The sequence below is a fragment of the Anopheles darlingi genome, chromosome 3, assembly GCF_943734745.1.
Source record: "Anopheles darlingi chromosome 3, idAnoDarlMG_H_01, whole genome shotgun sequence".
Taxonomy (NCBI): Eukaryota; Metazoa; Arthropoda; class Insecta; order Diptera; family Culicidae; genus Anopheles; species Anopheles darlingi.
This window is the reverse complement of record NC_064875.1, coordinates 15,796,467-15,821,466: the sequence shown is the minus strand read 5'-3', so window position 1 is coordinate 15,821,466 and position 25,000 is coordinate 15,796,467. Positions and strand designations below refer to the sequence as shown.

General features: G+C 44.1%; 5 protein-coding genes across 8 annotated transcripts in view; 3 read left to right on the top strand and 2 right to left on the bottom strand.

Moving 5' to 3' along the window:
* Nucleotides 1-1,905, top strand: part of LOC125956957 (armadillo repeat protein deleted in velo-cardio-facial syndrome homolog) — a 37,402-nt gene extending 35,497 nt beyond the window's left edge. For all 3 annotated transcript variants that reach the window (XM_049689274.1, XM_049689273.1, XM_049689275.1), the window contains exon 4: nt 1-1,905. This exon is cut by the window's left edge and continues 3,125 nt beyond it. The gene's annotated coding sequence lies outside the window, so the exon portion shown is untranslated.
* A 179-nt stretch (nt 1,906-2,084) lies between these two features.
* Nucleotides 2,085-4,030, top strand: LOC125956980 (phosphatidylinositol N-acetylglucosaminyltransferase subunit A). The gene is made up of 6 exons (XM_049689321.1): nt 2,085-2,124; nt 2,193-2,529; nt 2,602-2,719; nt 2,781-2,903; nt 2,968-3,613; nt 3,686-4,030. Exons 1-6 carry the CDS (start codon nt 2,114-2,116, stop codon nt 3,912-3,914), a joined length of 1,464 nt encoding a protein of 487 aa, XP_049545278.1. The 5' UTR covers nt 2,085-2,113; the 3' UTR covers nt 3,915-4,030.
* Nucleotides 4,031-4,154: 124 nt separating this feature from the next.
* LOC125956956 (protein split ends) lies at nt 4,155-12,057 on the top strand. The gene is made up of 6 exons (XM_049689272.1): nt 4,155-4,173; nt 4,698-4,777; nt 4,859-6,550; nt 7,283-7,872; nt 7,953-8,096; nt 8,176-12,057. Exons 1-6 carry the CDS (start codon nt 4,157-4,159, stop codon nt 8,965-8,967), a joined length of 3,315 nt encoding a protein of 1,104 aa, XP_049545229.1. The 5' UTR covers nt 4,155-4,156; the 3' UTR covers nt 8,968-12,057.
* A 4,917-nt stretch (nt 12,058-16,974) lies between these two features.
* Nucleotides 16,975-20,681, bottom strand: LOC125956960 (transient receptor potential cation channel protein painless-like). 2 transcript variants are annotated; one of them, XM_049689277.1, is made up of 6 exons: nt 20,472-20,681; nt 20,185-20,376; nt 17,953-20,047; nt 17,742-17,869; nt 17,574-17,668; nt 16,975-17,502 (listed from the first exon to the last, which is right to left on the bottom strand). In XM_049689277.1, exons 1-6 carry the CDS (start codon nt 20,517-20,519, stop codon nt 17,178-17,180), a joined length of 2,883 nt encoding a protein of 960 aa, XP_049545234.1. In that variant the 5' UTR covers nt 20,520-20,681; the 3' UTR covers nt 16,975-17,177. The 2 variants fall into 2 exon arrangements, with proteins under 2 accessions (XP_049545234.1, XP_049545235.1); XM_049689278.1 differs by having other exon boundaries at nt 16,975-17,493.
* Nucleotides 20,682-21,798: 1,117 nt separating this feature from the next.
* The window catches only part of LOC125953373 (transient receptor potential cation channel protein painless-like), a 4,131-nt gene continuing 929 nt past the window's right edge, over nt 21,799-25,000 (bottom strand). Inside the window, exons 3-7 of the mRNA XM_049682879.1 lie at nt 22,719-24,714; nt 22,502-22,629; nt 22,333-22,433; nt 22,046-22,240; nt 21,799-21,947 (exon numbers count right to left, since the gene is read on the bottom strand). Of these exons, the coding sequence (XP_049538836.1) occupies nt 21,926-21,947; nt 22,046-22,240; nt 22,333-22,433; nt 22,502-22,629; nt 22,719-24,714 (2,442 nt within the window). The 3' untranslated portion in view covers nt 21,799-21,925. The remainder of the gene's footprint in view (nt 21,948-22,045; nt 22,241-22,332; nt 22,434-22,501; nt 22,630-22,718; nt 24,715-25,000) is intronic.

The window sequence follows — 25,000 nt, the reverse complement described above, 5'->3', positions numbered from 1 at the left end:
CGCATAGAAAATCGCTCCGTGACATAAGCGAAAGGAGCAGCTGCTAGACACAAAACAGGAGAGGTAATAGGCAAACAATGTTAGATTAGGAGTAACTGTGCAAATAACAGGTATTAAACAGGATAAACCGCAGCCACCCTTCCCTCAGTACCTCAATGGTGAAATGTTTGAAGGGCGCTATAGAATCCGGAGTATCGATAGACCGTTGCTAGCGGCTTCCGAACGAGTATAGGTTACTACGGGGGTTGATTGGTGGTGCGGTGGTCGTGAAGCGTCAGAATTACCCATTGGATTGGATGGTCAATTTTAACGTAATCTAGCGCGAAAGGCGCGTTGTGAAGCCACGTTGGACAAAGGCCCCCGCAGTCTGCCCAAAACACCGGAGGCCCAGGATCAGATACAGTGGATACTATCTGGCAAACTAAACGAACGGCCGTGAATGTGAAGAATGGAATTCAAATGCCATAAAACCATACTACGCAAGACATCAGCGACTAGCTTGGTCACTTCGTTGTTATAGGTGTGTGCGTGTGTGTATGTGCGCGTGTTCGCGCGTATGTTTGTGGGCACTATATCCATCCGGGGTCCGATTGCATTCTCAGGACAACGCTGGGGAAGAGAGTCACTCTCTTCGCTCGAGAGAAGCTAGTGCTTTAATTTACACGAGTCCCGGTTTCGATGGTCATCCAACAACACTTGATATGAAGTTTACATTTTCTATTACTTCCTGTTAAGCTTTTTCCGATGTTTGATGTTTTCAATTGGTTACCGACAACGTACGGTATGATGGTACGACAACGTAACGTACGTAAGGCACGCAAAACAAACAAAAAATCCGTGAATACCCGCAAGCAGAAAGAAGTGCGGCTATAAACACGAGGCTCCACAATGCATGCGAGCAGCAAGTATGTTGTGTATGCGTATGCTCTGTTGAACAACTCGAATCATTATGGATTTTCTATGTTTCAATGTAAGCCGACGGTTATAAGTAGCATGACATGGATATGCTGGAAAGCAGTAAGATTCACAATGATGTATGCATGTACCTCACGATACGATAGGTATGGATGGCAAAACGAATTCATAGTTTGAAAGACAGGCTCTAGGCTCAAGTGGACAAAACATGAAAGACGAAGACGACGACAGCTAGTAATGAGTAATTGTGGATGGCACACGACACAGGGTAGCAATGAATTGAAGATGAATGATGGAGGATAAAAGAATGAAAGTCACAACCGTGCTGGCTGAAATAGTGTAATTCCAGCTCTATGTTTAATCCCTATCTCATTAACATGTATGATGGCTGCTGTTGCAGCGATACAACGGGAAAATTATGGCGGCTTATTTTATTCTGTACCTCTGTTGAAACAGCCCCCTGCTCTACGACGCACCGCGCCATTTTAGTTGGGGATGGATGATATTAGGATATAGTTGTGATGATGATGGGGTATTCCAGGCGAACCGTGTATGTATGTATGATTAAATCTGTTTATTTTTTGTTTTCGACTATTTGCGACTTCCGTTTAGGCAAAATATGCGTTAGTAGAATCATTATTATTAGGGTCTCTCTTGCATATGTGCTCATGTACGCAGAGCTAGGTCTGAGTGTTGCGAGGACGCGAGAAAGTGGACCTCCTAAGGATATATCATTTCACACCGGACGCGCCGGAACATGTGCGCCGTAATCGAGGAAATCTGGGAGATGCAGGATCAAATGCTCTGCGTGAAACACAGAAGAAAGCGTATTCTCGCGTTTGGGGGTGTGTCCTTATTCCGCAGTGAACCCATAACAGACACAAACAAAAAAGGTATATTTTAAACCACGAAGTAAGCATTAACGGGAAAACATCCTTCTTTTTTTGAAAATGCAATAAAAATAAATTATTGATATTCAAATAAATCCGACACATCGAGTATTTCTTGAAAGCATGAAAGAAACCATCAGTGGAATCATGCCGTCCGTTTTCCGGGTCCTGGTGAACGATTTGAAATAAACCGATTGAATCGAACCGGTTGACCGCCAGTTTGACAGTTCAAGTGTGTTTGTTTTGATGAATCCGCCTTTAGTACAAACTGAGGAGTGCTGGTTGCGGAAGGTGGCGCAGTGTTAAGGATGAGAATATGGTAAATTGAGCGGCCGGAAAGCCGAAAAACCCATGCGTTTACTAACTCTCCGTTTTATTTCATCCCAGCATCGCATCGGACTTTTTCTACCCCAACATGGGCGGTGTCGAGGAGCATATCTTTAATCTGTCCCAGTGTTTGCTCGCCCGTGGCCATAAAGTGATCATCATCACGCACTCGTACGCTGACCGGAAAGGCATCCGGTACATGACGAACGGCCTCAAAGTTTACTATGTTCCCATCAAAGTGTTCTACAATCAGGTCGTCTTGCCAACGATGATCTGCAACATTCCACTGCTACGCTACATCCTGCTTCGGGAGCAAATCGAAATCGTGCACGGACACTCGGCGTTCAGCACGCTTGCACACGAAACAATGAATGTCGCACAATTGCTTGGAATGCGGGTAAGTGTTTACACACGGAAGACTCGGTTGTGCTTGCGAGAATAACCTTTCTCTATTCCCGGCACGTTCTAGTCCGTTTTTACGGATCATAGCCTATTTGGATTTGCGGACTTATCCGCGGTAGTCACGAACAAGTTTTTGGAAATTTCACTAGCCAACTGCAACCATTGCATTTGTGTTTCGCACACCGGTAAGTATATCGATCTCGCTAGTCTAGCTTCCCGCTTTACTAAATAACCGGCGGTTAATAGGGAAGGAGAATACCGTGCTACGTGCCAAAGTACACCAGGATAGGGTTTCTGTGATACCGAACGCTGTCGACACCACCTATTTCACTCCAAACCCATGCCGGAGACCCAACGACGACGAGACAAGTAAGTGTCAGTGAACTTGGTCATAGCGCTCTGTTGCTCTAACCCGCTTTCTCTTATCCCACAGTCAATGTAGTGGTCGTTTCACGGTTGGTATACCGGAAGGGAGTCGATCTGTTGGCCGGCATTCTGCCGAAACTTAAGCATTTACCAAATGTACACTTTATCATCGGTGGTGACGGTCCGAAGAGGGCACTGTTGGAAGAGATACGGGAACGCAACAATATCCAAGATCGTGTAGTGATGCTCGGTGCCCTCGAACATTCCAAGGTTCGCGATGTGCTGGTACAGGGCCACATCTTCCTAAACACTTCGCTTACCGAGGCATACTGTATGGCAATCGTAGAGGCGGCCGCTTGCGGCCTGCAAGTTGTCTCAACGAAAGTTGGCGGCATTCCTGAGGTATTACCATCGAGCCTAATGATACTCACCGAACCGACGGTCGATTCGGTGTACCGTGGCTTGCGAGAAGCGATACGGCGTGAGATGGAGAAAAAGCAAATCACAAGCACACGCTATCTTAACGGATCGATTACTGGACACCCACAGAAATCGCCCCAAATGCCTCCTCTCTACGATGGGCTGTGTGCTTTCGAACGAAACCAAACGGTGGCCAACTTGTACAACTGGAACAATGTAACGGAACGAACTGAAAAAGTGTACCGGACGGTGTTACGAGAACCTACTGCTACGCTGGAAAATATGATGAAAAAGTAGGAACGCAGGCAGGAGCGCAGCACATACGCCAATACTTATGCCCGCCCATGATTTCTCATCTATTCCAGTTGTCTACGAAGTGGCGTTTGGCCGTTTGTTCTAGTCATCTCTCTGTGTCATCTGTTGTTGCGTTTTCTGGATTGGTTTGTACCCCGAAAATTTATCGATCTATGCTGTACGGACAACCCGTTTTCCAGCGATGCTTCTCCGATGCCACGGTGTAGCGATACGTCTACATCGGACGACACCAGTTTCTCTAGCAGTGCAGCTCGTAGAAAACGCGAGAAATTTTCCTGACGGCAAGTGGCCCTCTGCTCGGTGGACGAATGATCATGCGAGTTGAAAGGGCCACTAGAACGATTGTATTATTTTGTAATTTTTGTTCGGTATTAAAACAAACTCGCTTCAGCACAAGTAAACTACTGCTTTTTTTCAAATGTACTAAACCAACTGTACTGTGTACTAAAAACCAAACAGTCGAAATAAACGCACACAGCGTTAAACCATCGGCAGACCCCCCGTTGGTTGACAGCCGAAAAATGTCGTCGGAAACGAAGTAAGTGAATTTTGGTTATGAATTTTTAGGTTTTTCTCGATAATTTGTGCCTTTATGCAACGTAAATTTATCGTCATTCGAAACATCATCGGCTTTGGACTGTAGCGGTGGTGAATGCGAGTGCAAAAGTGGCGTGAAAGTGGCGTTAAAACGCTCTAAAAAATGTGGCTTCTGCTGCGCGCATATGCACATATGTGTGTGTGCGTTCGTTCGGTTGCGGCGCACAACGCTGGTAGCGAAGGTGGCTTTGTCCCCGTTGTTCCTGTGGCTCTGTTGATCGGAAAGAAAGATATTACTTTATTTGAAATTGTGCTGAAGAACATTGTTATAGCGAGCTCTTCTGGATTGATCACTAGAATTAATCGCACGGTGGAACTGTTTCGCGCCCGATTGCCATGCGTTTGCGTGCGTACGTGCGCTTGTGTGCGTGTGTGCCTTGTGTCCCCGCCGTCTTCTCAATATTCGGTATTATGCTGCGGTCTTCTAATCTATTTCATTTGCTTCCTCCCTAAAAATCCCTACAGCGATGATTTGCTTAACTACGAGTTGGGCTGCGACGATCCGGCCATCCTTAACGAGGATGAGCTGCTGCTGTCGGACGACGGTAAGCCCCCTGCACCGAATCGATATCCTCGCGTGTGCCGTTCACACTATCCTTATGCCTTGATTTCGCTTCCATTCGCAGAGGGCGGCATAAAGCTTGATCAGCAGGACGAAGAATTTCTGCTGAGCGAGTCAGAAGAATGGGTAAACCGGCAGCTTGCGGCCCGGGAATCGGGCGCCAGCGAAAGTGTTACGGAGCAGGACCCCTTGACGGTGACGGCGGCGCCCAGTGATCCACCGCAGCGAAGGGAAGCGGAAGAGAAAGTAGATCAGGTGGAGAACTGTAATGAAGCAAGCGCAGAAGTGGAAAATGGAAACACGGATGTGCAAGAGGCATATCATCCTGTGGAGTCAGCAGTCGTTGAACCAGAAACCAGTAGCTACGACGAGCATGAGCAGCATGATGTATCTTTCGATAGTCGCACGGAAGCATCATTCGCTGCTACAACAGACACTGACGGTACTGAGGCGGACAGTGGTTCCGTGATGACCACCTCACAGAACACTGATGCAACTGAGTCGACCAACCAAACATCATCGAAGCAAACGACAGAATGTCCAACAAGTATGGTACCGTCGGAGGACGGTAGTCATGAAACTGGTGGGGCTCGACCATACGGGACTTCAGGGAGCTCGGCCAGAGAGAACAACGTCGCGGACGCCAGTGCAGGAACGTTACGAACGGACCGGTTAACAGCGAGCCAACAGTGTGATACGACATCATCGGAGGATGTGATCGAACAGTACGCTGGCAATAGTAGTACCGTCGAGCTTGACTCCTTCTATGACACGGACGAATCAAGCGAGAAGCGTGGTTGGAAAAATGAAACGAAAACGGATCTGCGCAATATCAACGTGCAGCATCAGCACCAGCATCAGTCCCCACAGCATCACCACCATCAACAGTTGCATCATGGACCGCCTGGTGGTGGTGGTGGTAGTGGAGGTGCAGCAGCAGTAAACCGAGCGCCACCGCCGGGTAGCAATTTTGGGAAACCGGGCATGAAACCAAATCCACTCCTACCACCTGGGATTCAGCAGCAGCATTCCGGAATGGGTAATCCACTGCTCGCACCACACGGACTACCGATGGGCTTTCCACTAGGCTTTCCTCCGGGAGCTGCTGGCGGTCGCATGGACTTCCGGCCCGGAAACAACAGGCATCGGTTCCCGGCGAGACCCAACTTTCCTCCTGACATGAACCATCCGTTCCGTGCAATGGAACGCATGAACTTTCCCCGTGGAGGCCATCCAGGACTTGGACCACGCGGAATGCCGGGCATGCTGGGTAATCACGGTCTCGGACCGGGTGGTCCAATGCCACCACATCGTGGATTTCCACCGCGACCGCATCCGTTCGATATGATGCGACCCGTACGGCCGGGCGAACGATCAGCGTATCGACCGATGGGAGCTGCCAACGCCAATCCAATGTACCGTGGGGCGGCACCGCTAAATGGTCCGGCGGCCGGTGCTGGGTTGCAGCCAGGAGCAGGAGGTCTAAGAACAGGTCCAGGTCCCAATGGTGGCCCACCGTTCGGCACGGGAACGCAGCTACCTACGGGACCACCAGTCAGCGCGTCAGCTAATACGATGGCTGTTGGTGCGACTACAATACCGCAATCATTAGTTTCTGGTTCATTTGATCCGATGTCCGTCGGTGGTGGTGCAAAGATACTTCAAGCAGCTGCAGCTCCACCAACCGTCGTGGCACCATTCCCGCAGAAAGTGCTTATCAACCCAAACTTTAAGGGGGGTGTTGAGGCTGTTAAGAGTGAGTATTGCGTTTTTTTTTAATACTCTTTTTAGCTAGATCGTGGCTGCTATAGCCAACTATTAGTAGTGTACGGTGCTGTGATAATAGACTAGCAGTTCAAAGCGATCAGCGATGATCCTAGGCATTGTTAGAGATTGAAAGCTCGAAGCGATTTTCGACTTGTCGGAGCTTAGCCGATGAAGCAAGAGAAAAGGATATCACGAAGAAGCCGTAGCAGAAGAAGCAGAAATATATCGTAATACAATCGTTGGGATATAATGGGGCCATAAACGCACAATTCTAAAATACTATCTCCGTTGATCTGTAGCGCATACATACCAGTGAGCATTATGATTTCGCAGAACACGTGCACGAAAGCTGAGCGAACAAAGACATGATCAGTATGGGTTCAAGAATATCGAATTGATACAAAAATATTCAACAATAGTTTAAGCAAGTAGTTGGTATCGTTTTGTGTGACATTGTTTTGTTTACCATGATCTATTATGCGTAACAATCTCTTACCAAAGGTAAAACCGGTTTATGTTTTTGTATTGTTTATAGAGAATAGAAAAATGTTTTATTTAATCTGTTACTTTGTTAGCTTTTTCATATTATTTATGACCGTGTGTTCCAGTTCGTATCATGCTTGTCTGCTCTACACGCTTTCATCGTCCTCCACAACCAGTTCATTGGTTCACCGCGCGTCACGCATATCGGAGTTTTAAATATTCATTCTTTAATTTCCAGATCAAATGATGCGTGATGCCGTGCTAAACGCGCAGCAATTTGGAGCTGCCAGCTCCGTTAGTAATGCTACTGTAGCCGCCGTTGCTGCCGCCAACGCCAGGAATGTTAGTGATGACGAGTTACTGCGCCAACAGGAAGAGTTCATTAATAAAAACCGGATTGAGGTGGAGAAGCGCCGCCATGAGCGATCGCCTTCGAGGGAACGCGATCGTGATCGATCCCGCGAACGAGACCGTGATCGAGCACGATCTCGGGAACGTGAACGATCGCGCGAGCGAGAGCGTGAAAGGGAACGAGAGCGTGAACGGGAACGTGAGCGTGACCGGGAACGAGAAATGCGAGGTCGATCGCGCGATCGAGACCGTGAGCCGGTGCGGGCTAGGTCACGGGATCGCGATCGGGAGTATTCACCACGCCGGCAGCACCATCGAGGAGGCGGAAGCCGAGAGCGTGAACTGGTGGGAAGACCGGCACGAAGGGCTGCCGGTGGTCGGGTTCGCAACGATGGCCGTGAGTGGGATGACGATAGTCGGTTCCCGAATCGTCGACGAAGCGGTGATTACGCAGACAACCATCGGGGTAATCACGAGGTATGGCACGAATAGGCAGGACGGAGTATAATTCGAACAACATTAATACATTACTCTTATTTTTTTCCCACTGCCTACAGCGTCATGATGATGACGAGGATCCGGAAACCAGAGCGTATCGCATCGAGATCGAGAAGCAGAAAGCTGCTCGAGAGAAGATTCTGCGCGAGAAAGAGATGCGTCGGAAGCGGGCAGCTGAGGAGAAGACGAAAACTCGATCAAATGTAAGGGGCAGTGAACGAACTTCTTTGTTACCGACAAACCGAATAATGAGATCTAACTGAGCGTTTGTTTGTTTCGCAGGAGAGTAAAGCTCATGAGAACACACCACCCAAGCTCACGCCCCTTGTAGTGACGGAAAAGAAGATCATTACGTTGAAGAAGAAATCGGACCATAGCGCTGTGGCCACTTCGAGCCATGATGATGAACCACGGTCCGGGCGTCAATCCGAACGGGGTAGCAACAAAGCGGACGATAACCGTACTACCGGTGCCCGTGCGAACGATCAGCAGGAATCGAACGAAGCATCTACAACCACTGTCTCCGTATCCGGTACGAGCTATGAGAGGCAACGGCACAATAGTGATCTACACTCGGAAGCCGTTGAACTTGATATTCTCGAAGAACTGTTGTTGCGGGAACCAACGCCTGAACCAATGACGCCAACCAAACCGAAACCGGCGGTAGCGACGACCACTAGTCAGGTGACGACTACTAGCGCTACGACGGCCTCAAACCGTACCGTCGTTTCAACATCGTCGCACAGCGGAAGCACATCAGGAAATAGCAGCTCGACCTCAACTCGGGAACGCAGCAGTGGCAGTCGAAGAATCGTACTGAAACCGATGGCATCGAGTTCCAGTAGCACCAGCACCAGCAGCAGGTCAGTAGCAGCAGGATCGTCAGGGCGAGGACAGCAGCAACAGGACCGGCCGGATGCGGCCAGTAGTGGCAGCAACAACCAACATCAGGTGTCCTCCGGGAACAGTGGCAACAGCAGCAACAAGCGGCCCATCTTTGATCGACTAGCGGGACGCGTCGGTTTGCACGAATCTGGCAAACAGAAGATTCAAAGGTTAGTCAAGCGTAATTAAACCCCCGGTAAGTTCGCTGGCCACGAAGATTTAGCGAACCATTGTCTCTCGCATCCACTCTGCCGCTGTTTTGCTTTCTTCTCTATCTTTGGAGAGGGCGCGATTATTAGCAAGGTTAAAGGACACTTCTACGTCCTTTATCCTGGGTCCTGGCTAGCCCGGCTAATGCAAACCGAGTGTACAGCAAAGCATAGTTTGATAAGTAGAAATACCAGCGAACAATTACACTTATAACACATTAACACGTTCAGAGCCAAACAAACGTAGCAGCAAATGATGAACGTTTCACACTACGATCACCCGTTCGGGAGTGTTTTAGAAAGGAACTCGATCGTTTTCCTTCGCCACCGATAAGACACACACGATGGACACACTGCAGGATTGACTGAACTGTTATTGTGAGAGCTCTTGTTGCACAATGTGTTCCTGGCTGTATTTCTATAGCTGTTAATTGAGTAGAACATCTAGGACCTACAAGTTTGTGTCTCCATTAACGTAAGGATACGTTTTCTTTTTTACCCATTCTTTTCTTATTTTTATTAGTTGTTTTACGCACGATCACGTGGTCAATCTCAAGCGTGAATTCGATCGATGTGCGAACTGGTTCTATGACAATTTTGCTCTTTTTTATTACTTAGTTTAATGTTAATTTTTGCTATAATTTTACGCTTGTCCTCTGTTCGCATTAATGCGCTGATAAGAAATGCTTCTTGAAGAATAAGAAAATTGACAATTTTATCCTGCTGACTAATTATGATTCTGTTTGCAAAAGATACATGTTTTTTTGTCTTTATCGTGTATCCGTGCCGTATACCTACCCTTTTCCCGACTGTTTTTGACACTTTCATGTACGAAGCTTTACGTTAACAATAGGTCCACCGCCGCGGACTACCGCTACGGGAAGAAGCAGCGGCGTGTCGCGTGTTTTTTTTGCGCTTAGGATTACTGCTGTAAGTTGTCGTCGGTGCATAATGAACTGTAGACAGCATTAGTTTCATTAGTAGTACTTTTTACATACTCTTGACGTTCACAAATGCAAGTAAGAGTAAGATCTTACTCCCGTTGTACGTGGAATTTCATGTATGGATTTAGAGAAGGGCCATTGTGCAGGAAACATTATGTGTTGGTGGCAGCTGCGGGATAGGTCTTGTGCTGTTCAGAATGTGGCACGGTCGAAAAGAGTAACACAGAAAAAACCGGATTGTGGCCAAAGCATTCGTTCGCGGTTTCCATTTTTTTTTCTTGCGGTTGTCGTTTTAGATTTCGATTAACAGTACGAAAGAAAAAGAATATCCTTAAATAAAATTAGAGGAGAACGGAAATAGATGGTTCTTCAAACAACAACACTCACTGCTACTGCTACTGGAATCGGTAGTGTGGTTCCGTTCTGTTAGAATTTTGCTTTTGCGTTGTGTGAACGCTATGGTACGATTATATAAGGCATAACGATGCACCACTTTCCAACTATGAACCTTATCAACTAAGATAACCAATAAAATAATAAATTATCACAAACTGTTCATGCAAGAGCTAGTGACACGTGTGAGATGATGGGGTACGACGGTTCAGTCTCTCCACGAAACAGTACAATGGCGATCGTGCAAGTGGTTTTTTATTCTGTAAATAATAGTGAAGCTCTCTTTTTATGCGCAAGACAGGGAAGGGAAGTCAATAAGCGTGCCGAGGGCTGATTAGGCGATAAAGGTAGCTTGTGTTCACCAGCAGCAGCACCACGACGATTATCTTATTATGATGTTCTTTTTGGTAGAATTTATTTCGGTTTCAAACTAGACTTTAGTTCGTAAGCATCGAAAAACCAGACGCGGATGGAGAACAGCCCACGTGGCATAGCGGCTAATCATGCGTTTAGGTAATACGCCAACCAGCGATGAATCTATAGGAAGCGCGCGTGTGTTTTGATGGTGATGAAGACGGTTCGTCGCGTAATATTCACGCGAATTGCAACAATAGTACAAAATAGTCTGCCTAGAGAGAACCAAGAGGTGGAACCAGCTCGTAAATGCAGTAGCTTTGAGCAGGTATAGAAATCGGGGAAAAAAACTGAAAACTCCTTAGGACCGTTTTATCTTACGGATTAACTGCATTTACTAGTCCAGTTCTGGTGCTTAAGATGGTATCGGTAGTTTGACCTTAAATTTTCTGTTTTTGGTGACAAAGTAGCATTTAGTTATAAAGCTAAACTGGAAGTTAATAGTGCACGTTGTTCGCGCGACGCCCGATCCTCATGGCCGGCGATGCATGATCGAATCGAAGCCACCTTAGTTGTAAATGCTTGGATGGTAAGGACGAAATAAGGCTAAAAGCCTTTTAGTGGTTTGCTAGGCTAGCAGAGCTTGTCGCAAACGGAGTATGCCTTGCTACGCTGGAGAAATACCGGTGATACAGTAGAAAATGATAGGGGTCGCGGGAAAATACTTTTTTGATAAAGTCTGTAAATCCGTTTAAGGCCGCGATTTCATGGCTCAGATCAGCATCGTGGAAGCGTTGCGATGGGAATCTACTCGGTGCTGTAGACGAACCACAGGATAGCTCGACCCGTTTCCTTCTGTCTCTCTGTTTCTCTCTATCATTCCATTCTGGTATGCTACCGTTCTCAATTTTCTTTGTATAATCTCATTCTTCCGTAGAAAACCTTATTGCAGGCTCTAAGACGATAAAACGGAGTCCTCCTATTAGGCTTCTTTTAAAGTATTTTAAACGATCTTAGATGAAAGAAGAAATATTGCCAGAGCACGCCAAGTCCTTCTTACAGAGTATCCTTGTATGTTAGTCCCTTACCTGACTTCCTAAATCACTGCTCATCCTGTCCCACCTCCTTCCCGTCCGTTCTCTTTTTTTGGGGAGTGGTTTGATCTCAAACTTGTGCCGTTGTTTGTTTTCTGTTAAAGGGTTTTTTTTATTTTAATCGTTTAATATATTCCATTATTCTAGCCACGTGATTCATTGGGGAAATTACAGATGAGGGTAATGGGGTTTTACCTAAAACAAAAAAATACTCCTCAAAAAGATGCGCATTCCCAAGCGCCTAACAAACAGGAGAGGAGATGACCCAAATAAAGATGACACAAGTCCATGCCTTTCGTTTTTGCAAAGGCTTTCTTAACATTGCTGTCTGGAAATTGCAATTATTTACGAAAGAAACTAGTAAAGTAATCTGCTTCAACGACTTCAAATATCAACATGCTGCTAAAATATATAAATGAATGTTAAATTGGTTCAGGAAACCCGCAGATCCTGGACCCAATATCGTTACACACAGCACTACTGAAACAGAGGTTTACATGTTGTTCCAGCAGGTAAATAGTGTTCATGTACTTACTTGAATGAATGTGTACATCCAAACTAAATGGTGTATGTGATTTTCGGCTAAAAACGGGCCGAAAGTAAAAAAGAAATTGTTGGCAACGGGCTTCATCGTAAACCAAAACCGTCTAAGACCAGTTTCTAAACAATAGCATAATTTTCACACACTCGAGCTCATATATCCAAAGCATGAAATTTGTTCCTCGCTCGCCATAACGGAACCATAAACTCGTTTTCTCACGATGAGATGAATCCCTAAAAAATGTCCACCCATACAATCGTACGATAATTAAGAATGGGGTATGTGGAAACGCAACCAACATAACTGATGCGCTATTTTAAACTTTATCAGTCTGAAGCAAGCCTGTAGTTTCATACAATCACACATGGTTTATGTTGTTTCTTTGGAGGAGCTGTTAAGGCAGAGCTGGTTCGGCATTGCATTTTCTTCATCATTGTTAGAATTACTATCAATTTACTAGCAAAGACAGAGAGAGAAAGAGACTCAGACAAAAATTTATGATTATCAAAACTGGTTTTAGGAAGGTAGCATAAATTTCGCAAATGTAAAAACCCGTCGATCTGCCGGCTGTCGAACTGACTGCTCAGTGAGTCACCTTCTTATCGGGTCACCGCAAACGGGCAACTCGTCGCGCACAGGAAACCCCCAATCCCCCTCCCACATGCTATAGAATGGGGTCTGCCATTACACAGACACTCATGCGCTATCACGCGGAACTCGCACATAGCACTTCAACTTAACGTTTGCGAAATGTTCTGGGGGGAACGTGATTCTGCCCTCTGCCACCGTAGCATATAGAGGTGCGTGTGTCTCGTGCGCTTAGCTGAAATGCTCTTGGTGAACAGTATTCCAGTACCAGTGCGAGTGATATTTGTTAGTGATCTTCTCGGTTGCGTCTGGCGAGTGATCGTGTAGTGCGTGAAGCGCTTAATACGAAGTGATCGAACGTGTGAGACATCCGACTGTTTATGTTAAAAACACAAAATGGAAAGCAATCCGATTCGCATTGGGACGTGGAATGTTTTAACCTTGCGCGAGGACGCAAAACTACTCCAGCTGGTGAGCGAGGCACAGCAGATGGAGCTGGAGATACTAGGTCTTTCGGAAGTGCGACGACCAGATTTTGGTGAACACCGTTTAGCATCAGGCCACACATTGCTTCACTCTGGCTTAGGTGGCCTTGACAATGATGGTCGAAAGTACCGCGGCGTAGGTTTTCTGCTCAGCGAACGAGCTCGTCAAGCGTTGCTGAGATGGGACCTCGTATCCGACAGAATAATCATCGCCAGGTTCAAAACTGACCAGGCGCGCAATCTAACGATTCTTCAAGTACGTGCACCAACCAATAGTGCCTCCCCGCGTGATAAGAAACAGTTCTACAGCGAACTAGAGGCTGAAGTGGAGAAAGTGCCACAGGGCGATATTCGTATACTTATGGGAGATTTAAATGCACAAATAGGTTCAGATAACAAAAAGTACAACCACATCATGGGGACGCATGGCGTTGATCCACCGGATAAGAACGGTCCGCTGTTTGTAAGATTCTGCAACACTCATAACATGGTGATCGGAGGTTCACTTTTTCGCCATCGGTTGATGGAAAAAATCACCTGGGAAATGCCGAAGGGATACGTTAAGAAACAGATGGACCACATCTGCATCAGCAAAGAGTGGAAAAAGTGTTTGCTTGATGTGCGCAGTGTGAAATCAGCCGACATTGCGTCCGATCATTTACTGGTGGTTGGTGAAATTGGTCTTGCTCTCGAAACTGTTCAGCGAAGAGTCGAAGCGGCTATCGGTGATCCTTTCAACATAAATCTTCTAAGTGACCGTAACGTTAAAGATTCATTTGTGATGGAACTGCGGAAGCGTGCAGAGAACCTACCGAGTACTGGAACCGTCGAAGAACAGTGGACCGCTATCAAGGACATCTTTATCACGACGAGCGAGAAGATGCTGGGTGTAGTTGGAAGACCAGGCACCAAGACGGAGGAGTGGGTCTCTGAGGAAACTTGGCAAATGATAGCGAAACGAAAGGAGGCCAAAGCCGCCATCCAACTGGCAAAAACTGTGAAGAAAAGAATCGAAGCCGACCGCCGCTACACAGAGCTTAAAGAGCAGGTGGATCTGGCATTTCAACGTGACAAACAAATGTGGTTCGATGCACTTGCAGCGGAAGGAGAGAAAGCGGCTACCGATGGTGATATGAAGCAGCTTTACGAAATCATACGGCGCCTAAAAGGAGATGAGCTGGATTCAAACAAACCGATACAATCCAAACATGGTCAGCTTCTCACGAATTCCTCCGATCAACTTGAACGCTGGTTCGAGTACATTGGCCAACTGCTAACACCACCAACGGATAACCGATCAGAAACACACCGTCCACAGCTATCGCCACTGCAAGTGACTCGTATCAGCGAGGTTAACAGCGAGGAACCGACCCTGCAGGAGCTGGAAGCAGCCATCGTAACCATGGAGTGCAAGAGTGAGCCGGGAATTGATCGTATTTCCGCTGAAATACTAAAAGCCGATCCGAAACTCGCTGCAGAGATGCTACGTCCGCTCTTCTGCAGTATCTGGAAGAGCGCGACCTTTCCAACCGATTGGATGCAGGGCATTTTAGTGTTAGTTCCGAAGGAGAATACCGACACTAAAATCTGTGATAATTGGCGTGGGGTTGGTCAACTGTGCGTTGCGTTTAAGGTGTTATGTAAGGTGATCCTCACTAGAATTCAGAAGAAGGTCGATGCCACTCTCAGGCGACAACAGGCAGGATACCGAGTGGGACGATCCGCTATTGACCATATTGCAACACTGCGCATAATCATTGAGCAGATGAACGAAAGTAATGGGTCCCTGTATATGGTGTTCCTGGAATACGAAAAGGCGTTCAATCGTTTGAATCACTCATACCTTTGGAGCGCACTGACACGCAAAGGAGTTCCCGATAAATTAGTCAAACTACTAGCAACACTCTACAATTCCTTTGCTTATCTAGTTCGCCACAATGGATTACTATCTAACCCAATCCGATTGGAGGCTGGTTTGATACAAGACTGTCCGCTATCGCCGCTACTGTTCCTTATCGTTATGGATGAAATCATGATCGGTTCGATTGACCGTCAACAAAAGAGGGGTCTAGTATGGATGGAGGAGCAACACCTTAACGATCTGAGCTTTGCGCATGACATTGTTTTGCTCTCCACACGACACGCTGACATGCAAAGCAAACTAAATGACCTGGTCAACTACTCTACCGCAGCAGGTCTCACTATCAACATCAGCAAAACTAAAGCTATGGACGTGAACACGGACAAGCCTTCCTCTTTTGTAATATCCGGCCAACGGGTGAAGAAGGTTGTATGCTTCCAGTACTGCGGTAGCATGCTAGCAACCGATGGTGGCACTTTCTCTGACGTGTGCACGAGAATCAAAGAAGCCAACGATGCGTTTGACAGTCTTAAGGAAATATGGCGTTCTGAACAGATTACTCGCGCAACGAAAATTAAGCTTTTCAATTCAAGCATAAAACCAATGCTGCTAAGCGGATGCGAGACATGGTGTGCATCGGTAAAGACTATCAAAAAATTGCGTACATTCACCTGCCGATGTCTACAAAAGATAGTATCGGACGGTTCCATCTCCGAGGATGAGCTACTCCAGGAATGCAGTCAGGTGCCGATAGAAAAGCAAATTCGCATACAGAAATGGCGATGGATCGGTGAAACGTTGCGCAAAAGTGATTCCGAGCTATGCAAACAAGCGCTCGATTGGAAACCGTCTGAAAACCGCCGTCTAGGCCGTCCACCGAGCTCCTGGCGTCGAAATGTTGACAGTGAAATAGTGCAAGTTGATAAAAGTATGTCATGGGCTAATGTTAAGGGGCGTGCTGGGAATCGAGTAAGATGGGAGGAGTTTTTAGCGGAGATATGTTCCACCCGGGAAGGTGATTGATGAAGTTACTATTCTATGGAATTAGCAGCATTGATTGAAATATAATTTGGAAGAGATGCTTTTTAAGGTGATAGGCACTAGTCGGTTAGTTTACCATGAGCAGTGATGGTTGATTAGCGTACCTTCGTAATTTAGTTGTTTACCCCTTATTGTCCTAATTTGTGGTATTTTAACTAACTCCCAATATATTCTATAGCACTTGAATGAAACACACTAATGTTAGGCGTAATGAAACATAAAATTGTTAACAGATTAGACTGCATAATTGTGATGTCTATCGTCCTTGTATCTTCGTGATCTCTGGTTATAAAAGCTTGTGAACAATTATTATAACGACTGTCAGTTTACTGAAAAAATCTGGAACAATACGAACCGTTTCATGATGAATATATTGGGTTAAATGATCACGTTTTTTGTGCATTTACGTTATTCAACATAATTAATAGAAAGGATAAGTTTTGCCTAGTTTAATTTAGAAAAGCAATCCACTCATACTTGTGGCAGATGAATAATATGCGTCTTTAAAATAAAACTAACTACAAGTTACTATAATCACACCAACATTCATTGCTGAAGTTTATTATAAATATCGAACAAGAAGCCAAAGTAATTACCGTTAGAAAAGTGATTAAAAATGACCTACTTACCTAAACCATGTAATAAACGCCAACAATAATGTATTAAGTAAATTTAATAGACATAACTGTATTTTTCAATGTAAGGTCTTTCTTTTTAGCGTAAGCTTTTTCTTTTTTTAAATGTATAACTAATTAGTTATACATTTTGTTGTTAAGAGAATGGGGAGCTATCGAGCGTCTTCGACTGCTCGTTTGTTGTTGCTAATGTTCTTGTGCATTTTTATCTTGAATTAACAAGACTAATTCACGAAAGACACAACAGAGAGTTGTCAACGGTTTGGAGATGCGCTTGTATAGTTGGTTAGCATATATTTTACAGTTCTGTCGTCTATGTCCAAGCGAATCTGATGGAAGTTTTTAAGGAACTCATCAGAAGCAAATTCTTTTCCGAACGACCCCTTTTCATTGTCTCTAACTTCAGTAGCATTGGTACTTTTCGATATCAATAACCATACCGCATATTTGAGAGGCTCAGCTGATTTGCTTGTCTTCCACCAGGCGTAAATATAGGGATTTACATCCATTTGAGAAAAACCGATAAATCCGTTCCAAAAACGCACCATCCATTGTCCTGGATCTCTAAAACTTTGAGGACTAATTTCAGTTCCATTAGTATCCAATTAGATGTTTAAAGGAGTAGAATATTTAATTTATAAAACACCTACATATATCGAGCAATTTTCTCCAGTGCGGTTTCGAACTTGTGGATTACAGACACACGTTGTACGAGACCGATTATTTCCGATTCGTCTTTGATTGCCTGTGGAATAGGGAAAGATTGTTAATAATTTTTGACAAAAAATTAAATCGATTCAATTAGGAGTATCTGTTACCGCTATATCACTGATTGCAAGACCATTGATCAGGTTCGAAAGAACAATCGGAACGAAAAACATAAATATCAAAAGTATGATGTATGGTATAGCGCCGTCAAGTGGAATGTCTGATATGTTCATTTCTCCTAGAGAAAGGGAAAATAACAGATACAGCATTAGAGTAATCACGTTAGAATGGTTATTGATTATAGTACATTCAAGTACTTACCGATTTGCATAGCAATTATCTTTACAACCGAAAGAGGAAAATTCTCGAACTTATCGAACGACGCCTCCTCGTCATTATTGCTCTGTATTTTTTTGTTTAGCATATCTATTGATTTTTTAAAAGAAATTAGGGTTTGAGTTAAATTCTCGCCATCATCAAGGTCTGGCATCTCGGTGAAAGTCCTCAGAAGCTCATTGCTCTGTGTTATATTGCTTCTTGCATTACTTCCTCGAGTCAAAGTGTAGAAGCTGGCCGCAAACGTTACCAAAATGATCGCGTATAGCAAAAAGCATTGAAGGAAATTTTTGGAAACCGTTTTCAGCATAACCATATGAGTTGATAAAGATAGCATGGGAAGTGATCCTACTAGCAGAGTTAGATTGAGGGCCGGTAGTATAACAATTAACGCAGGAACTTCAGTCTCTTTTTCGTTTTGATAGTCCAAATACAATACGTAGGTGGCACCAACAATTAAAGAGATTTCCACATAATTTTCCACGGATCGCATGTACTCTCCCACATTAAGACAACACTGAAACAGTTCTCTCATTCCCATAAAAGTGAGTAATATAATCAACGATGCATATGTTGCAGAATACCAAAAATTTGGCGTATTATCACATACGTAGAACATCGTCGCGTAGAGGATAAATAAAAGGGAAAATGCTGCGCATAGCGATAGATTGGTGTAGTAGAATATTCGTAGTCTGAGCCACTTCTGCATCAAAATAATATATATCAGTGGATGTTGTAAAAGATGTTTTTTGTCCGATGATTGTGCTAAATTTAAAATTAGCAACAATTCATCGTATCTTTCGGCCTTCTGGGATGGCGTTTGAGGTAAATTGTTCGACGCACTCTTTGTTTTGGACTTTTGCATTGGCTGCCTCACAATGTTTGATAAATCCATCTGCATGTAATATTTGTTGTCTGTATGACTCTGAAAGCGAGAAGACACACAAGAATCCAGATATTTTTCCAGTACATTTGGGTCTATTGCACTAATCAATATTTGGTTGAACAAGTTCGTTGCGCGTAGTGTGGCCCCTTTGGAAAGAAGTAGCTCTTGAGCATGAACTACCTTGTAATTAGCAGCACAATGTAGTGCTGTAGTTTGCAAAAATCCACTCTTTTTATCGATATCCATTCGCCCGTCCCGCAGCAACAGCTTCATGCATTGGAAAAAAGGACAAACGTTCATGTCTACGGCCGGATCGATCTGCTGTATCAGCTGCGAAAGCATAGTACTGTATCCTTGGGAACATAATTCATCGTCAATAGAGGATAGGAGGTTATCTTGGTACATCGTTCCAGTTACAGGCTTCGAGGTAGAGTTAAGACACCACTCTAGCACTTTCACGTTTCCAAAGTCACAGCACGTATGTAGCACCCACGAAAGCGGCTTAACTATCCAATCAGCATCGAATAACTGTCCCTTCTTCCAGGAGGGTTCCAGTAGCAAAGCGATAGCCTTCAGCCTGTTTTTCAAGACTGCCTTAAATAGCAAATTCTCTAAATCCTCATCTGGTATAACAAGTACGTTACTAGGGGTCTCATGATTATTATCCGAGTTGGGTGATGACTTGTTTGCTTTAAACAGCCGACAGGCTTCAAGAAAGACTATCTCAGAGTCATTAATTAATATTGTTTCCAGCAGTGATATTGTAAATTCCGATTCCACCATTGTCACAGGAATCGTAACATCAGGGAAATGATTTTGGATGGCGTTCCGTATCAATTCGCTGTTGGTAGTTGACATTCTGACATCCACATCGACGTAATAGTGTGTGAGACAGTACTCTAGAATGGTTTTTCGCCAGCTATCAATTCCAGACACGAGAATCGAAATGGGCGATTTTTCATCCGTGCCGGTTGTGTTAATATCAGCTCCTTGTTCCAGCAACACCTTAATGCATTCGAAAACATTCTCCCAGCTTTCTGTTGTCAGCATCTCAAACAGCATAAATAATGCGGTACATCCGTTAAACTTTTGATCGATTAGTAAGAGGTGGCTTTTGACCAGCTCTTGTAGGTTATGAACATCACAGGTTTCGGCTGCCAGATGAATGGGGTACTTGTTGGTGATTGGATTGAACTGGAACGGTAAATCAATTCACATTGTATAAATATTATTTGAAAATAAAATCATAACAAAAACATGTTCTAGGAACCCACTTTGTTTTGACTTTTTTGTGGCCTATGCCTCGGTGTATGCGATTCGTCTATACTTACATTTGCTACGTGAGCGCCATGCTCAAGACACGCCTCGATAAATTTCGCCATTCCTTTCATTGTTAAACAATCTTCGAAGGTAGAGCTCATAGTTTCTTGTTTTTTTGTTCTTATATTTACGTCGGCTCCTTTGATAAGGGCTTGTACGAATGCGTCATGATTTTTTTTTCTAACACTATGGCACATGTTTTCCTGCAACATTAAAACAAATTAACCATTAAAATTTTACCAACCTGCAGTGGAAAATAATGAAATGAAAATGGCTGTCCGTGCTATTTTCTCCATACTTGTGCTACAGCGCGGTTAATCAAATCACGATATTCTCGTTGATCCATGTTTATGTCGCCTAAGCCGCCGCCACTTGAATACGGACTTGATCACGGATGTCGTTTATGCACTCACTGAACTCAACTAACGAACACAATCGAAAGACCTCTACAGAACGACTGTCGGAGTGGTTTTGCGTGCCGGCTGTACGCATGTCATCAGAGTATCAACCTATCTTTCCTTCGAACTGCTCGGTGTGGCATCATCATCATTTTAAAATGATCGCAACAATCCACTACGAAAATGAACACTGCCAACAATGTGGTACGAGCTAAGGTGTGGTAGCGTACGAGTGAATCTTGTGGATGGAATGGTTTTGGTTGAGTATGCGGCTCTTCATTCCGGTCGACGCAAGCTCTCACATAAAGATTCTTACTTTATGGCTAGTCATCCGAACGGTTGTCTAAACAGTATTGAAGCTCTCCAGCTCGACATTCCAAAAATGCTCTCTTCACTCCATTTCTCTTCTATGAGAATCTTAGGAGGCGTCCGAGGAATTCGCTGTCGAAGCAGAGCTGAACAATAATAAGTAGAACGGATTAGACCGCACTCCAACAGTTGTCTATCATTCTGATCATCGTTTTGTTTTGTGTGTTTTGCAGTTTTACTTCGATGCTTTTGATTTGAGTATGCAAATTTATGGAATCAATAAACCCTAGGTTACCTTCGACTACCCACTAGATTCTGTTCTTCGAAAAATTAAGCGACATTTCGACGACAGCGATTCATTAATGAACCAGCTTGAAGCAATCGCTAGCATAGCGGTCAGTCAAGTTCAAGGTCTATTTTGAGAAAGTGACTAGATCACCCCACAAAACGTTGACCAATAGAATCAAGCAAAGGCTAATCAGCTGTAGTCCAGCAACAAGTGCTCACATAGGGCAGTGATGGAAATATCGCGGATGGTGACGGTGTTTATGCGCTCAACAAAATAGTTTTTAATTTAACAATTGGCAAAAAAAGGGTAAAGTAAAAGATCGTGAAGTAAAATGACCTTGTAGGTGAGCCAACAGAGTGTTCTAAATAGGGTGTCGGATGATTACCATGAAAAACCTTTTTTTTCAATCAACAATAATGTGGACTAGCGAGTCCACGCATTTATTAGGTGTAAATTCAACTAACTTAGCTTACCTTTCATAACGCTGCGCTAACTCAAAATTATATTTCTGAACAATAAATTGAATTCATACTGATAGGATTGTACAGGCATAAGGCCTTTTAGGGCTTTAAAATCTATTTCATGCTACGTACAGCACAAGCAACAACGACTTAGACATCGGTTGGTGGTTTAACTTGTGCAAGTTTATCCTGAATCGAATCGACGAATCCACGGAAGTCATTGTGAAGTGTTGTAATCAGCTTCGTCAAATCTGCTTGCCCTTGTTCAAGCCTTATCAGCTTATCGGAAACCGGATCAACAGTTTCTCGTCGCGGCTCTACAATGTTTAGCATATATTTTACAGTTCTGTCGTCCATTTTCAATGAAATTCTGCGATAGTTTTTGTCATCAAGGTGTATCATTTCATGCTCAGACCTTTCCATATCGGTGTCTTCCGAGTCAGTTCCCGATTGATGATTAGTAGGTTTCGAGAGCATTAACCAAGCGCCATGGGTTGATTTCTTGGAATATTTGCTGCTCGTCCAACCGATGCAAATGTTTGGTTTTACATCCATTGTTGAAAACATCCGGAATCTGTTGGTCCAACGCAGCATCGACAGGCGGCCAGCTCTAAATCAGGAAAAAAATAGTTTCAATTACAATAAACAAAAAGCCAAGCCTGTCAAATCAGCGTTAGAGCATTCATTTCCTACTAAACATACATGGGTTGCAGAATTTTGGGATATTCCAAGGCAGCCTCAAGCTTGTAGAGCACAGACACACGTTGTACGAGACCGATTAACTCCGACTCGGCTTTGATTGCCTGTCGAATAGGGGAAGACTGTTAACAGTGTTTAAAAAAAATTAAAATGTTTAACTCCTATCTCTCACCGCTATATCACTGATTGCAAGACCATTGATCAGGTTCGAAAGAACAATCGGAACGAAAAACACAAATATCACAAGTATGATGTATGGTATAACGCCCTCAAGAGGAATGTCGGATACGTTCAGTTCTCCTATAGAATGAAAAAATAACCGATACAGCAGTAGAGAGGTAGCACTCATGTCGGGATGTCCATTAATTATGGTATTTTCATGTACTTACCGATTAGCATAACGATTGTCTTTACAACCGATAGAGGAAAATTCTCGAAGGTATCGAACGACGCTTCTTCAGCATTACTATTCTTGTTTAGCATATCTATTGATTGCTTAAGAGACTTCATAATTTGAGTTACATCCCCGCCATCGTAAGGGTCTGGCATCTCGGTAAAGGTCCTCAGAAGCTCATTGCTTTGTGGTACAGAGCTTTTTGAGTTCCTACTTCCTCGAAACAAAGTGTAGAAGCTGGCCGCAAACGTTACCAAAATGATCGCGTATAGCAAAAAGCATTCGAGGAAATTTTTGGAAACCGTTTTCAGCATAACCATATGAGTTGATAAAGATAGCATGGGAAGTGATCCTACTAGCAGAGTTAGATTGAGAGCCGGTAGTATGGCAATCAACGCCGGAATCGCAGTTTCTTCTTCGTCTTGATAGTCCAAATACAATACGTAAGTGGCACCAACAATTAAAGAGATTTCCACATAATTTTCCACGGATCGTATGTACTCTCTCACATTGAGACAACACTGGAATAGTTCTCTTATTCCCATAAAAGTGAGTAATATAATCAACGATCCATATGTTGCAGAATACCAAAAATTTTGCGCATCATTACACCCATAGAACATCGTTACGTAAACGATGTACAATAGGGAAAAAGCTGCACACAGAAATAGATTGGCGTAGAAGAAATATTTTAGCTTAGTCCACTTCTGCAACAGTATAGTTAATATCACGGGATGCTGTAAAAGGTGTTTCTTGTCGTGCGACTGACTCAGTCTTAGGATTGGCAGCATTTCATCGAACGTTTGGCTTGTTGCTTGACCGGATTTACCTTTCGATGGTTTCACAAAGTTTGATAAATCCAACTGAAATTGATACGTCTTTTCGCTCAAAGACCAGCACTCAGGGAATACGCAAGAGTCCAGATGGTTTTCCAGTACGATCGGATCCATCGCACTAATTGGCATCTCTTGGAGCAAGTCCATTACGCCTAGCGAGGCCCCTTTGGCGAGAAGTACCCGTTGAGCATGTACTAGCTTGTTCTTAGCGGCATAGTGCAATGCTGTACCTTCAAAAAATCCACTCTTTTTATCGATATCGATTCGGCCATCGTTGAGCAGCAGCTGCATGCATTTGAAAAAAGGGCAAACACTCATGTCTACGGCCGGATCCATCTGCTGTATCAGCTGCGAAACCATTGTCATGTAGCCTTGCGAACACAATTCATCGATAGAGGATAGGAGGTTTTCCTGGTACATCGATCCAGCCACTGGCTTCGATGTAGAGTTTAGACACCACTCTAGCACCTGTGCGTTTCCATTCTCGCAGCATCTGCAGAGTACCCATGATAGGGTCTTAACAGCATCGGATAAGGTTCCATTGTTCAAAAAGGGTTCGAGCATTACATTGATAACCTTCAGCTTTGTAGATGCGATTGCCGAATATAGCAAATTCTCCAAGTCGTCATCACTTATCACTTGTGTTGCTCTAAACATTCGGTACGCTTCGAGAAATTTAATCTCCGAAAAAGGCAACAGCACCGTGCTCAAGTATTCGATAGATATATTTTTTAATTCCTCTTTTTCCACAGGAATTGTGACATCGGGGAAATGATTTTTGATGACTTCGCGTACCAATTCATCACTGCTACTTGACACTTTGATATCCACATCGACGTAATAGTGTGTAAGACAGTACTCTAGGATAGTTTTTCGCCAGTTATCATTTCCAGACACGAGAATCGCAATGGGCGATTTTTCATCCGTGCCGGTTGTGTTAATATCGGCTCCTTGTTCCAGCAACACCTTAATGCATTCGAAAACATTCTCCCAGCTTTCTGCTGTCAGCATCTCAAACAGCATAAATAATGGGGTACATCCCTTAAACTTTTGATCGATAAGTAAGAGATGGCTTTTAACCAGTTCTTGTAGGTTATGAACATCACAGGTTTCTGCTGCCAGATGAATGGGGTATTTGTTGGTGATTGGATTGAACTGGAACGAAAAATCACATGAAATTGTATCAACTCAAGTAATCTATATGAGTAGAACATGTTTTTTTTTTATGAGATGGTGATAAGAATCATGATAAGTTTCATGATTTTGAGTATAATGCTATTGAAAAGCAGAAGAGAGATGCGAGGCTTTGTATTTCTGCATATTACCAAAGGTGTTCGCAACGCATCGAATCAAATTATTCCAAGATTGTACAACTAAAGCGTCAATACAAGCATCTATTAGCACGATCACGATCATACAGCAAACTACTACATCCAGAACA